The following is a 14,856-nucleotide window of genomic DNA, read 5'->3' as shown; positions in this document are numbered from 1 at the left end:
CTGTACAGTTTGTAACTGTTGACCTTGTGTGGGGTGTGGTTTCCAAAGGGGACTCTATGGAATCCTACTGACAGAAGCATGTAAATGCTGAAGAGATGTTGGCAGTGATCAATGCTTTGAAAGTCTTAATTATTCTCTGGTCCCTAGGACTTTCCAAGTGTACAGAGACAGCACCACAATAATTTGATACATGAACAAGAGATACCAAAACATGTGCTGTCTTTGCAGACTGACTGACTAAGTTTCACTAATCTACTTCACCCTGTCGAAGGCTGACAATATCGAAGCTGATATTGTCTGCACCAAAATGTCGAAAGCAAAAGTCATCGTGCATGTAAATGGAAATCTCTGTAAGGAGAGATTTCCATTTAATGCAATGTAGTGTGATCTTGGAGTTGGTATATTTAAGTAGCGGGGGTGTGGGGCTACAGGGGGCTTGCCCCCATGCATAGAGCAATTTGTGTTGTGTTTGGGTGTTTTTTCTTTTTGTGCGTGTTCGATGTTCAGGGGTTTCGACATTTTCATGCCGATTTATTACGCTGTTGACAGTTTGAGTTTTCAACAGCATAATATAAACACGTTGCACTATGCAAGCATCATGCAAATCAACTCCGTTTTAGGTACTTGCATATTATCTCAACCACATCTTCAATTGGAGAAATGTCTCTTTTCCAAGCCGTACTCATGTTGAAAAGTTAGGGGTTGTCCGGCCAAATGTAAGATTTCCTTAAGGAACTGCCACTTTGGACATTTCAAAGGTTGGACTATGTTTGTGTGCATGTGAAACTGGGAGACATTTGGGTGTTTATAGCTGTCAATGTCGTTGTCCTGCATTCAGACTATTTTGTTCCCGAGGTCACAGTTTACAAGTGCCAGCAACACTGATGGTTTTGTAAAATCCTACCTTTTTCCCGGAAACCAGAAATTTCACGAGGAGAGCAACCCCCCCCCCCCCCAAAAAAGAAAAAAGAAAAAAATGACACTAAAATCTGGCCATTATGCGAAAAGCTGGGGAGTTGAGAGGCGTGTTGCCCACTTCTGATTACTTGCCATGCGGTACTACTGAACGTTATTGAAACAGTGTGTGTACCTGCACTGAATTGGAAATAGTTCTGGACATTAAAAGCAATGTTTTGTTTGTCGTACATGTTTCTCCCATTCTTGTTGCTATAGGTATATTTGACAACTGTTTTCCACTACTTTTGTCAGCACGAGTATGGCTTGGAAAACAGCCATTTCTCATCCTCCAAATGTGGTTGCGATAATACTCAAGTGCCCAGTGTTACTATGCAAGCTTCATGCATTCTGTCAGAACAAAACCTCATTCCAGACGAGCTTAGAAGGGCCAGGACAGAATCCTCACAAACTGAAAGTTCATCTTGAGGTCTTACATGATTTTATTCAACTATAGGGAATACCTCAAGTAGATCCGTTTGCTACCTTTTAGAACAGACAGCTAGTGAAAACTCTGAAATTCTGCTGCATGTCTCCTTGCAAACAGGCAGGAAGACAGATCCTTCTCATACTCGTGAATGGGAATGTTTTCTGTATACTGTTCCAAGCTTTTCAGTAATATCCATCATTCTTCTGAAGATCCAGAAGGACTCCCCAAAGATAGGGATGGTGACCCCTTTTGGCCCAGGCAACAGTGGTTCTCCCTTCTTTTCAGTCTGCCCAAGGGCTGTATTTGATTACATTAGGCAGGGGATATTTGATGGACTCTGATATGAAGAATCTTCAACTAACTACCTGGATGACAGAATGTTAGTCTCTTTAAAGCTCTATTTTTCTGAGAACATGCAGCAGGTACTAAAGGAAGAGAAGAAAATGCTTCTAGTAAGTCCTACACGTGCAAGTGGAAGCACCCAGCTGCTTGTGGTTGTTCATTATTTGTGTGAGTTACTGTAATCTGACTTTTTTGCTACTCTGTCAAGTTGCAGTAGTTATCCATTTCTTTGTTTTGATCCCACCCTTTCTAACTGTGCCCAAGTTAAACAGTTTTTGAAAGGTGTGTTGTATGTCTGTCCACCTAGGAAACAGGTGGCTCCTCCTTGGGATCTTAACATTGTACTTCACAAGCTTACATTCTATCCATTTAAACCAGCACATCAGGTTATTTTTAAGGTTCTTAACATGGAAGACTTTTTATTGCTCAGACATCTGTTGTAGAACATGTGAGTTACAAGCACTTACAGTGAATCATCCCTACCTACGTTTCCCAAGAACAGGGTTTCTTTGAGAACTAATCCTCCTTGTATGACTAAAGAGGTCAAAGAGTTTACTTTAACCCAAACTTGAGCCTTCAGGAAAGTTCGTTAGCTGTTTGTCTCCTACCAGATAAAAAGGAAAGGACAACGAGTGTCACAGCTGACCATTTCTAGGTGGCTATCTCATGCTATTGCTTTTTGTTACACTCATAGTAAGCTACTTCCAGGCAGGGTTAGGTCTTATTCAACAAAGGCTTTGTCTTGGGTCACTTTCTGGAAAAGAGCAGACTCCGTGTATTTTAGAGGTAACAATGTGGTCTGTGTACAAGTCTACAAAGCACTGCAAACCAGTTTTGCTCTCCTTGTGCATAACAAGCTTAGCTAGGACCATTTCCAGAGACTCCTGGAGTCTTAGTTTATTGGCCTTGTTTTTTTTATTTTTCTAAGCTATGGTAAGCCAACCACTTAACTTCTGCTACTGCAACAGTGAAAATAATACAGTTGTATAAGTAAACTCACCATAACAGTAGATGTTTTAAAAGATCACTCTTGCAGTAGCCTCCTCTCCCTCCAGGCCCCTTATTTGCTTGTTTTATTTTCCTTTTCTGATGCCAGGGTATGCATGTTTCACTCTTTTGTACATAGTTAATTGTTTGGTTTGTTTCCTAGCCTAGCATTTTTTTCTCTCAGGGCTTCTACCTCCCAACTAGGCAAAAAAAAAAAAACGCTCTGCAGCTTTTTGTGCTTCAGCTCTCTTTATATAGTGCTGCTCTTGGACTCGTGCCAATTGGTGCACATGACAGGTGCCCTTAAGCTTTGTAATCTTGGTTGGTCAGAGGGGGGTGGGGCCTATTTAGTTTATGCTACTGCAGAAGATCAAACCTTGAATTTAATCGGTTCAATATAATCCATCCCTCCACAACCCCCTTTTCATATCTGAATAAAAAATAAATGTAAAGCTCACATTTCCCATTATGGTAAGTTTGCTTTCACAAGTGTGCTTTCTGCATTAAAAAATTAGTAATAGAAATCCTGTATTTTGGAGACCTTCACTTTTTACTTCGTTATAAATCAGCTTCAGCGTATTTCAAATAGCTTGGATGGCCTTACCATTATGGTTGATACATTTGCTACTTGATTGGTGTGCATACCTGATTATCAAAAATAAACGTTCTGATGTAACCAAATTTTAGCAGAAAAAAAAATAAACAAATGTTTTATGTTTCAGAATTTTGTTTGTGGTGTACCAACTATTTTGGTTCACTCTTTACTTACAGAAATGAAGACCTCAAGCAAATGTTGGAGAGCAACAAAGATTCCTCAAAGTTGGAAGCAATGAAAAGAATTGTTGGGGTATGTTTAGTGCACTTAGTGTACAAGTGATCAGTTTGTGCTTTACTAAGCTGTGATGTGATGAAATTAAGTGCTCAGACATGCGTTCAGTCACTTGTGTAAGGATTGTATTGCAATGTCAAAATGACTATGTTAATAATCTGTCCTCCACGGTACTGTGTCCTGCTGTTAGTTAATGCTGCAAGAGAGAGAGAGATAAGACATGACATGACATTGCACTGCCATACAGTGTGTACACTAATGATCAGGCACTGCTATAAATGTTTAAAGTTAGACATTAGTGAATGCCTGTGGATCTGATTCCATTGCAGTAGATGGATCTAAATTTAGTGACTGAGGCCAGTTTGTCTGTGCTCCTTTGGACTTTCCACAGACAGCCTGGTTTCAAGAGATTGAAGATTTTTACTGTGTCCCTGTTAGATGCAGGCAAAGATCATATGTACCTCTCCATGGACAAGGCCTTCCATTTAAAGGCATATTTTGATTTCAGTGCTGGATCTGCAATTAGGTTTGCCAGAGGCAGCTTTGAGGTATTGGAACATGTGTATTTTGACATCTGTCTATCCAGGGTTGCATGTTCAGAAGATTGAGTACCTCATTAACCTGTGACAGCAGCAAAAGCGGAACAACCTTCTGATCTGCCTTCATTAGGAAGGACTTTTGTGGTGAGCCAGATGAGAGGAACACAACCAGTGCATGCCAGTTGTGGTTCCAGAGGAGGCATAGACCCTTAAAAGTGGATGCTTCAGATTTTGAGGGATGCATTTGGCACTGTTGACAGTTCAGGGAAAATGAAACTGGTCCACAATGAACAGACATTTCACCATGTAGAAAATGATGACCTTGATCCTGGCATTAATAATAGTCTGGTCAGTTTTATAGTCCGGGATCCTGGGTGTCATCACAGACAAAGCAATGAGGATGTGATGCATAAACAAGCCATATGACACTCGCTCTTAACAAGATGTATAGCTTGACAGTGATGTGGGCAAGAACTTCCTTGCTGAAACTCCATCTTTAAACCTCTTGTGTCCTGTTATCACACAATTCCATAACATTGTTACAGACAAATTTTTGAATCGAACTTACCAGTCATGAATAAAAGTTGGATCCTTAAATTTTCCATTCACTGATGAAGAAATAGGGTCTTCCACTGACGGACCTGTGTGCACAGGAGACAAATTGCCTCATGAAAAAGTTCTTGCACCACTTTCCTTACAAAATGGCATGGTCAAGTGAATCCCATTAACTTCCCTTAGAGTGAGGTCTTCTGTATAACTTTGTTATCCCTGTGATCACCCAGGAGCTACAGAAGATAAGAATGTACCGGACCAAATGCTTCCTGATAGATCCCTAATGGCCAAGGGAGCCTTAGCCTGCCAGGTGGTGCAGCTGACATGGGATAGTCCTCTGCTGTTTCCATAGTCCTGCACCCTTCTAACCAAGGTCAAGGTGACTCTAGTGTACCATCCATTGAGGACCCTTGTTCTGCCAGCATGAATGCTGTTGGACTGATAATGTTCAAGGAGTACTAGCCAGGAGAAATATTGTATAATCTAAAAGGCTAGTAAACCTAGCACTAGGAAGTCGTGCTTATTCAAGTTGAAGAGATTTTCCGGGAAGTGTTCTTCCAAGGCAAATATCCTGAAAAAGGCCTGGGAGCCAAATGTCCTTGGCTTTCTTTTGAAGCTGTTCTCATGGGCTTATCCTGTGACTTTGTAAACTTGAAATAATGTTGTAGTATACTTTTGTTTGTAAATATGAATGTTTTATATCATATCCTTGTGTCTGTAAATATGTTTTGTTAATTTCTTATGTGATCCTCTTAACTTGGGTTGTGCCTACAAATGGTGCATTGAGATCAATGCACTACTCAGGTAAGCAAGTCAGTAAAATAAAATGAATATTCCATGCCCTGGGACACTTGATTTTACTTTAAGAAAATACTGGGAAATTCCAAAATGTGAACTGATTTTTTTCAGGGGAAGACATACACACAGGATTTTCATGGAATATGCGATTTCAAGATCAGTGCACTCATTGCCATAACTCTGAATACTGGGTGCAGTGTCAGTTTGATTTCAATGTTCAGTATTTACAGTCTGTTTTAATGGTCAGCTGAAGACGCACTGAATATTATATCGCAGTCAAAGTAACAACTAGAAATTACAGTAAAAAGTACAGGAATAATTGAATTATTTGAATTTAGCTGGGTCAGTGGTCAGATCCAAGGACCTTATTCAGCCATGACTCAGGCCAGAGGCAAAGTATAACAGGAGAAAGTGCAATAAGCTGTTTATAGTCTTACAAGAACAAAATGTGAAGATTTAAGGAAAACGCAAGTAAAATGAGAGGTTTACATGTTTGTGGAAAACCTAGTTATAAATTGGAAATATTGCAATCATGCCATTAATTGCTGAATTTATCTAAGAAGTTACCTGTATGAAAATAAAAAAGGAAGACATACAGAACAAAGTCGGTAGTTATTTTTGTACTACTTCTAAAGGGAAGACATACAGAACAAAGTCGGTAGTTATTTTTGTACTACTTCTAAAGGGAAGACATACAGAACAAAGTCGGTAGTTATTTTTGTACTACTTCTAAAGGGAAGACATACAGAACAAAGTCTGTAGTTATTTTGTACTACTTCTAAAGGGAAGACATACAGAACAAAGTCGGTAGTTATTTTTGTACTACTTCTAAAGGGAAGACATACAGAACAAAGTCGGTAGTTATTTTTGTACTACTTCTAAAGGGAAGACATACAGAACAAAGTCGGTAGTTATTTTTGTACTACTTCTAAAGGGAAGACATACAGAACAAAGTCGGTAGTTATTTTTGTACTACTTCTCTTCATTCTTTCTGGCTACCGCAGTGCCTCTCTGCCCTAGGCCACACTCTTCCAAGGCTGAAGCCAGTGCAGAACCTAAGGGCATCCTGGGGGGGGGGTTAATTTATGATATACCCCTTAGTATCCTCCTTCCCTGCATTTGCTTGTTACTTCTGAGGGCTGTTCCACTGTATGGAAGACACTGCCCTGCAGGGAATACCTAAGCACCTAGAAGAATGCCCCAAACTGTTTCTCATAACACTACCATTATTCAGACAAATTATCCTTGTAGTTAGTGGTAGGATTAACTTATCTCAAAGGGAAAATAGTTTCTTCTTGCAGTTGGTTATGTTTCTGTGGTTTAGGCATTTGATTGTTTTATTGTTCAGCGAGTTCAAAGATTCAGTACTTTGATCGGTTGACACAGATGTTGTATATATCTATCTATATAGATATCTATAAATAAAGTATATATATTGGAATAAATATCTGTATTATGTAGAGAAATATTTATATTTTTGTGTGCATGCACACACACATATATATGTGTGTGTATGTGTGTGTGTATATATATATATATATATATATATATATATAGATGTGTATGTATATATATATATATATATATATATATATATATATATATAAATAGATTGTATGTATGCATATATATATATATATATATATATATATATATATATATATATGCGCACGCACACACAACAGGTTTCTGTGTGCACATAGAAATATATATGTCTATATGTGTCTCTCTGTGTATACACACACACACACACGTGTATGGGTTTGACAAAGGATCAAAGTGTATAAGCATCAGAACAGATAAGATCAATGCTGTCATTTACATAAAACAGCTTACCAAAAATCAAAAATAGTAAAAACAAAAAGCATTGCAAAATGCAAATTTTCCTTAAGCAGTTCTCTAACCAAAACCCTAACACTAAATTCAAAACAAATTTGTCTGAAGAGTAGTATTACAGAAAGTTTTTTTCTAAGGTAAGGTGCAGAATTGGGATTGAGGGTAGGATAAGGTTAGTTAGCATTAGCAAAGATTGCCCCACCCATAGCCCCAACCCCATCTTAGATTTAAAAAAAAAAAAAAAAAAGTTCTGTAATGCTACCGCTGCATAACTTACTCAGATATGCACCACATACATCACCACACAACACTAAAAGCATCCTCTGCCTCAGTTCTGAGCACAGAAACACTTGTCTACATTTCCAATCCTTCACAGACACCATCAGACGCATAGTGTGCTAAAACTGTTCCCTTCTCCAACCCTTAATCTAACCTTAATGACCAAACACTCGACTCAGCCCGTAATGCCACAAGTTACGGTATTAAAACCAAAGCACACTTACCTACTGCATCCAACCGACAACATAAGCAAAGCTCCCCTCAACCACGTACTGTCAAATTACCAAACAGCAGACTAACAAGCACTTACAATAAAAATACGGATATGCTGCCATTCACCTTTGCTTACCTTTATTGCCTTTTTTAGTGGGCACAATTACCATTTTACCATTCGTCAGTTGTAAAAACCTTTAGTGATAACATAAATATATCCAAACCAAAGAATAAAACGTCATGCAGACAAACTCTAATATATCCAAACCAAAGAATAAAACGTCACGCAGACAAACTCTAAGAAGGACCCAGCAATGTCTTCACTGTGTAATACTTTCAACCTCCTGTAGTGGACGTCCATAGGATGCATACAAATGACCCCTTTCAACATACCAGTATTTGAGATGCATGGCTTCTGAATGCCTATAATTTTTTACTTTCATTTTTTTTATTTCAAGTCTTTACTGGCGCATTCACGTACAACATGCCAAGTTCCACTAGCAATAGACATGTCATGTTTCACACTTTTTTCTGAGCTCATCATTATAGCATAAGTTGATTCTTGGCCGTACGTCATAAACTGAGCTTAAAAAGCAAGTCTGATACTCGGATCCGACTTTGCCATTACACTAGCTCATGGCCTCCAAAAACTTTCGTGCTCCTTCCTTACCCATAATGCACCAATCCCTAACATCCCTCAGATCTCGTTTGCCGCTTTCACGCCAAGACTTGGTCACCTTCAGCTTTCGCATTTTAGAGTGGGAGTTAAGTTTTTCTATATATTTTTCCTTTTCAAACAGTTTATTTATTAAATATGTACATTTTTCTTCATCTCTGTGTCATTGAACTCTTTTTGTACACTAGTTAGTGTAATTTTTACGTACCATTGTTGTTAGGCCTACCTTTGCTTCCCAACCCTTATACACTTTTTATATTTCTAATTTTATCATTGTTGGTATAATTACTTTTTCCCCTTCTATTACACTTGGTGTAATTTTTTCACTACCATTGTTGTTACTTTGCTTGTCTGTCCTTTATTGGTGAAAAAAAAAATGTTAGTGTTGTATATTTTGTTTTTGATATCTCTGACAGGATGTCTGAAAAAGGTCCTTCAGTATTCAAAAAATGTGCGAAGTGTGAGCACAAATTGCCCATCTCTGACACCCATTTTCTGTGCGTATATTACTTAGGCCCACATCTTTTAAAGATAGAGTGCAGCATTTGTAATAAGTTTAAGCCTCATGCTCTTGCTAACAGAAGTAAGTTAATGGGTTTTCTGCCCACCTGTTTTTCTGAAGCCAGCCATCACTAGGGCTCATTCCCCCAAACAGAAGGCTAAAGACCCATTGAAGAGGTGTAAACCTTCAGAGTCTTCCACATCTTCCGTTTTGAAACCTCCAAAAAAGTACAGAAATCTGATCAAAAACGTGTTAAGATCTGACCTTCTCTGCAGCCGACCAAATCTACATTGGATCCTACTGTCTTAGATCCGAAGCCTTTACCCAGAACCACATACTCCCCCCACTTGGACCCACTGCCTTACCCTTTTCTGAAAGGCAGTCTGAATCTCAATCCCTAGCATCTTTTCATTCCCCAGGGGTCTCACTGAAGCAGATATGGAAGAATGATAAGGGAATTCCTCAGAGTGCAAGTTCAGTGTGAGTTCTCACTGCTCCTACCCCTTCAGGTCAGGAAGCCCTGTTATCCAGTACTCCACCTATTACAGCTTCTTCTGTAATCCAGCCTGTTGTGTTAGAGCCCTTAGATCTGAGCTTTCCAGGTCCGTCTGGTTCTGATCTGAAGAAAGCACTTTCTTTGGATCCAGATGTTGCTTTGAATGCACTGGCTTTGACTTCCTCACAGCCAGATGATTTTCAGGGCCAAAGCATCCCTGTTGGATCCTGGAGTTTGGAGTGTACACCGAGGTGTTCAGAGCCATCTCTTCCTCTCAGAGCCTCGGCACTGGACAATTCAGTCTATCTTCTGCCTTGGGTGGGTCTTTTTCGGAGGGGGGGGGTGATGGCCAGAAACTTGCTTTCTCATTTCCATTGTCTTCCTTCTCCCTGGAGTGAGCTGCCTTTGAGGAAGTGAAGAGAGTGTTCTCTGCTCCAGCAGGACATTTGGGTCCTACCCCTTCAGATTCCCCCTCTACTTCACAGATGACTTTGCACCATGAGCCTCAACATTGTACCCCACGGGGACAGTCAGCTCAAAGTTCCCAGACTACCCAGAATGATATCATAATCTCTTCTGATACTTCACTGGACTATCCCACCAAGGAGGTTCATAGGAAGAAAAAATGTAAAACGAGGCACTTGGACGCTCCTCACGAGTTAAGTCACTGAGGATACTTATTTCGATGGAGAGGAGTCCCCAAAATCACCCCCCGATAATGTCTCATTTAGAGACATTCTTAGGATCCTTAAGCCGTAGGCTGGCTAGTCTTCCCAAGACCCATTGGAAGAATCTATATTTCTGGAGGCCTTTGTAGCTGACCTGTCTACCTCCTGGGTTACTCCACCCGCAGTTGAGCTCAATGATTTGGTCTCTAAGTGGGCGTCTAAGTAACTTGATACTGTTGAGCTAATCCCCAAGAGACCAGACCAGATTCTGTTTCCACCAGTAGGCAAGGAATTTTGGGATAAAGGGGGTGCCAATAGATGCTTTGGTCATGATGACAGCTGCGAAAAAGGAACTTGTGGAACAGAGTTCCACTGTCCATCCTCCTAACAGAGTATAGGGCGATTGACAGAATTGGGAAGCGTGTTTATGCTTCAGCAACTTTTGCACTCAGATCACCAAACTATTTGACACATTTTATGAGAATTCAAAGAGAGTTATGGAAATCTTTTTAGAACCAAAACTGCTGAGGCTCAATCTTCAGTAGTTTCTCAGTTGGCTACCCTGCAAGCTATATCTAATTCGTCCATGAGGCTCATCTCACACACTGCAGAGGGCTCCTCAAGGGCCATGGGTTTCAGGCATTTCCATAACAAGGCATACCCGAATGCACCAGTGTGATTTTTGTGGAGCCCTTCAAGTCCTCGTTAGTCAGTGCTCCTTTTGATGGCACTTTTGTTTGGCCCCATAGTGAAGGACACTCTCTCTCCAGGTGAGAGAAGGACAGAAATGCCCTCTCTGCAGTGGACATATGTTTTTCAACCCCTCAAAAGACCTTTTCCAGGCATCAACAGGGAGGTTGAAAAATGTGGTTCAGAAAGTTCCAGGGTCCTTTCCGGGACACACATGTATATACCCCCAGAGGCAGAGGGGAGAAACTCTAATGGAAGCTAAAACCCCTGTGGCAGAGGAAGTTACCTCCTCCTTTAAGAAAAATTTCCAATGTTCCACCCAATCAGAGGAAAGCAGCAGCACTAGAAATCCAAAGCTGATCAAAATTCATCCAAGAGGTTCCACCAGACCAAATAGAATCTGGAACTTACTCGAGTTTCTTTTTAGCACGAAAGAAAACTGGGACTGGAGACCAGTTTTGGATTTTCATTGTATTGAACAGGTCAGTTCGACACACAAAGTTCCAGATGGTCATGGTTCAATCCTTTCTGACCTTTCTGGGCAAGCAAGACCGGATGTGCCTTGTAGATTTTTAGGATCCTTGCTATCACATTAAGATGAACAGATGATCCAGAAGGTACTTACACTTCCGGCTGGAAGCCAGTCACTATCAGTTCACAGCACTTCCTTTTGGCCTCACCACAGACCCCAGGGTGTTCACTACGTGCATATCAGTGGTAGCAGCTCACTTGAGACTGCAAGGATTACGGGTGCTTCCATATTTATAATAATGACTCATTACTGCCCTGACAAGGCATTGATTGATGGAAGCATGAGATCAGGTGCTACAGAATGGTTCACATCTCGGAAAAAACATAAATTACAACAAGTCTCACTTACAACCAACCCAGGCATTAGAATTAATATGACAATGTTCAACAGAATATCTATGGTAGCTTCTCTTCCACTATTAGGAGTACAAACCATAAGGATGCAAGTCAGGAAAATAATTTGCAGTACCATAATTTCAACCCAATTGATTCTGCAAGCCCTGAGGTCAGTGTCAGCGGCAGCGGCAATACTTAGTTCCCTTAACAAGGTTCCGCATGAGAATTCTACAATGGATGCTAACAATAAAGTGGTCAGTATTTACTCAGCCCATATCAGTGAATATGAGAATAGCTCAAGTATGCAGAAGATACCTTTGCTGGTGGATGCAATTGCAGCAGGTATTACAAGGCTGTGCTTTCGACCTCCCTCAGCCCAAGGCCATAGTGACCATAGACACTTCTGAGATTGGGTGGGGAGGGTGCATTTCTTGGGGAAAACAGTCCAAGGCACTTGGTCTCCTGAAGAGGCCAACTTGCCTATCAGTGTTCTGGAGATGATAGCAGAGCTTTTTGGTGTTGCAGACATTCCAAGACTCTCTTCCTGTTGGAACAATGCAGTCCAGACAGACATGTCAGTAGTTTGGTACATCAGCAAACAAGGGGAACCAGATCTTATCCCCTGTGTTGAGAAGCCCTCAGTGTGTGGCAACTGCTTTCTAATAGCAACACATATTCCAGGGAAGTCCAATACTATAGCAGACAAACTGAGCAGGTCCATCTTAGTACCTCACAAGTGGTCTCTCAACAGTGAAGTGATGGAAGTGATTTTCAATCAGTAGGGCCAGCCTTGCTACGATCTTTTTGCCTGTCTCCAAGACAACAAGTGTAGCAGTTTTTTTTCCCTTATCCCCCACTGGGGAATCACGAATGGATGCTGTACTGCACCCCCCCCCCAGGTCTTTTGTATGCTTATCCTTCAACTCCCCTAATTCTCAAATTCCTGCAGAAAGCAGCCTGGTTGAAGAGCAAAGTCATCCTCCTTGCACCTTACTGGCCTTGACAAATTTGGTTTCACTTCCTTTGGCCTCTCCTACAATATTCACCTTAGATTCTGGATTCAATTCCAGACCTTCTTTCCCACCCAATAGGTATGGTTCATACGGCTATCTCAGACCTTAAACTAACAGCATTGTTTCTCCAATTCCTTTAATAGCTAGACCACCAGTGCTATCTTCTGTCTGATCTATACTTTTATCTTCCCATGAAATTTCTACTAGGAAACTCTGCAGGAGTAAATGGAAGAGATTTAATTGTTGGACAGAACAAAATCAAATTAACCCCTTCTCGGCTCCAGTTCAATCAGTTCTGGAATTTTTGCTGAGTCTGTTTAATGGAAGTGCTAGTTCATCAACTATTAAAGTCCAGCTTGCAGCAATTTCTAACTTTCATGTTGGATTTCAGAATTCTTCACTGGCTTCCTCTAAGCTATGCAAAGTGGTTTTGAGAGGCACTCTCCTGCTAAGACCTCCTTATAAAGATCCCATAACACCATGGGATTTAAATTTGGTACTGCAAGCCTTCGTAGGATCATAGGAGATTATTAGGCTAACTGCCCCATGGCCCTTACAAGCCTAGCAAAGTTCAGCTTGTGTTCCCAAGTGTGTCTGGTTCAGACACACTGAAATCAGCGCCTATTTTCCCTGTCTAAGAGGGACACAGGTGGGAATCCCAGGAGTGATTTTCCAGTTACCCATCCAGTTGTCCAAATTACACTTAAATAAGGCCAGTGAGGGGTTTTGTTTAACATGAATGGGAAGCTTGTTCCAAAGGTGGGGCAACCTCTGTGAGACAAATCTGTATCTCTAGCAAGTTCTTTTGATGCCACATACCAGATTTAAGGTCCTTTGAGCGAGTGACCTGTGTGCCATTTGACTTGTGAATGTGCAGCATTTCCATTAAAGCTGGGTCAGAAATTGCTCTATATGCAAGGCACAGGTTGTCTTTGAGCAGTCTGTATGACAGAGTGAAATGACAATGATTTTAGTCAGTCCACATAAGACAGATCTTGAAGACCCTGAATTTCCTTTGTAAGGAACCTTTGTGATCTCTCAAATTGCTGCAGGTGTTTGGAAAGGAACATACCAAAGGGAGCATTGTACTCTATTATTGGTGTGATGAGGGAAGAGTACAGAGGGGTTATTACCTCTTTTTTTTTTTTTTTTTTTCCTGGAGGCAGTGCCCCTTACTTATGAGATGAGCAATATAAAATGCCCTTCTTACCACTGAAGACAGTGATCAAAGTTGAGGTTGCTGTCAACCTGTATGCCCAGATCTCTCACCACTGACTTTGTGCTTAGGGTATTGCTATTGATGTGGTAGTTTGCAGGAATATCACCCTTGCCAAAGGGGATGATAATGCATTTTTTTTGCATTAAGTTTAATATCATGAGTTTAGCACCAGTCATTTAGTCTAAGGCCTTCTTGCAGGATGTTGACATTGCTAGGGTTTTCAGTGATCGCTCCCAGTTTGCAGTCATCCGCAAACTTTGTCAGCCGCAATCCTGTAGCTTTAGCCTGTACTTTACAAAAGTATATTTTGAACAGTAGGGGTCCCAGAACTGATCCCTGTGGAACACCACTGGTTATGGATCTGCTGGAGGAGGGAGTCCCCTATTTTGACAGTATGAGTTGTATCAGTGAGCCAGTTTGAGACCACCTGACAATATATGGGTTGATACACATCTTGGTGAGTTTATCAATGATGCCTGAGTGGGGGATTGTGTCAAAGGCCCGGGCTAAGTCTGGGTAGGCTGTATGCACAAATTTTCTCTTGTCTAGGGCTTTGGTGACTGTCTCGAAGAATTCTACCAGATTTAACAGGCATGATCTCCCCTTGAGAAAGCCAGACTGGGTGGGGTTGAGTGTTTGGAGATTTCCTATATATTTGTTAATAAGGGCCATAATGATACGTTCCATGACCTTGCAGATGAGGCTAGTCAGACTAATGGGTGTGTCATTCCTGGGGTCCGTGGATGCACCCCCTTTGTACAACGGGGATGATGGTAGCAATTTTCCATTCCACAGGGATAAAGCCAGTGCTTAGGCTGTGATTTGAAAGCCTACCCATTGGTGATGCTAATTCTTGTTTTAACCCATCTAGAATGCAGCCCGGGATGTTGTTTGGTCCCATAGAAGCTGTGTTTTTGGCCTTGAAGAGAGCATTTAAGACCTGCGCCTCAGAGATACTAGGTGGGG

The 14,856-nt window shown here is 41.0% G+C and overlaps 1 protein-coding gene across 1 annotated transcript in view; it reads left to right on the top strand.

Annotated features, from left to right (window-relative positions):
- AP3B1 (adaptor related protein complex 3 subunit beta 1) overlaps positions 1-14,856 on the top strand; it is a 2,578,902-nt gene that overhangs the window by 111,773 nt on the left and 2,452,273 nt on the right. The window contains exon 2 of the mRNA XM_044063704.1: positions 3,485-3,560. Coding sequence (XP_043919639.1) covers positions 3,485-3,560 — 76 coding nt within the window. The remainder of the gene's footprint in view (positions 1-3,484; positions 3,561-14,856) is intronic.

This window comes from Protopterus annectens, chromosome 2.part2 (assembly GCF_019279795.1).
Source record: "Protopterus annectens isolate FY-2018-M chromosome 2.part2, PAN1.0, whole genome shotgun sequence".
Taxonomy (NCBI): domain Eukaryota; kingdom Metazoa; phylum Chordata; order Ceratodontiformes; family Protopteridae; genus Protopterus; species Protopterus annectens.
The sequence above is the reverse complement of the archived record's forward strand: the minus strand, read 5'-3'. Positions and strand labels throughout refer to the sequence as shown.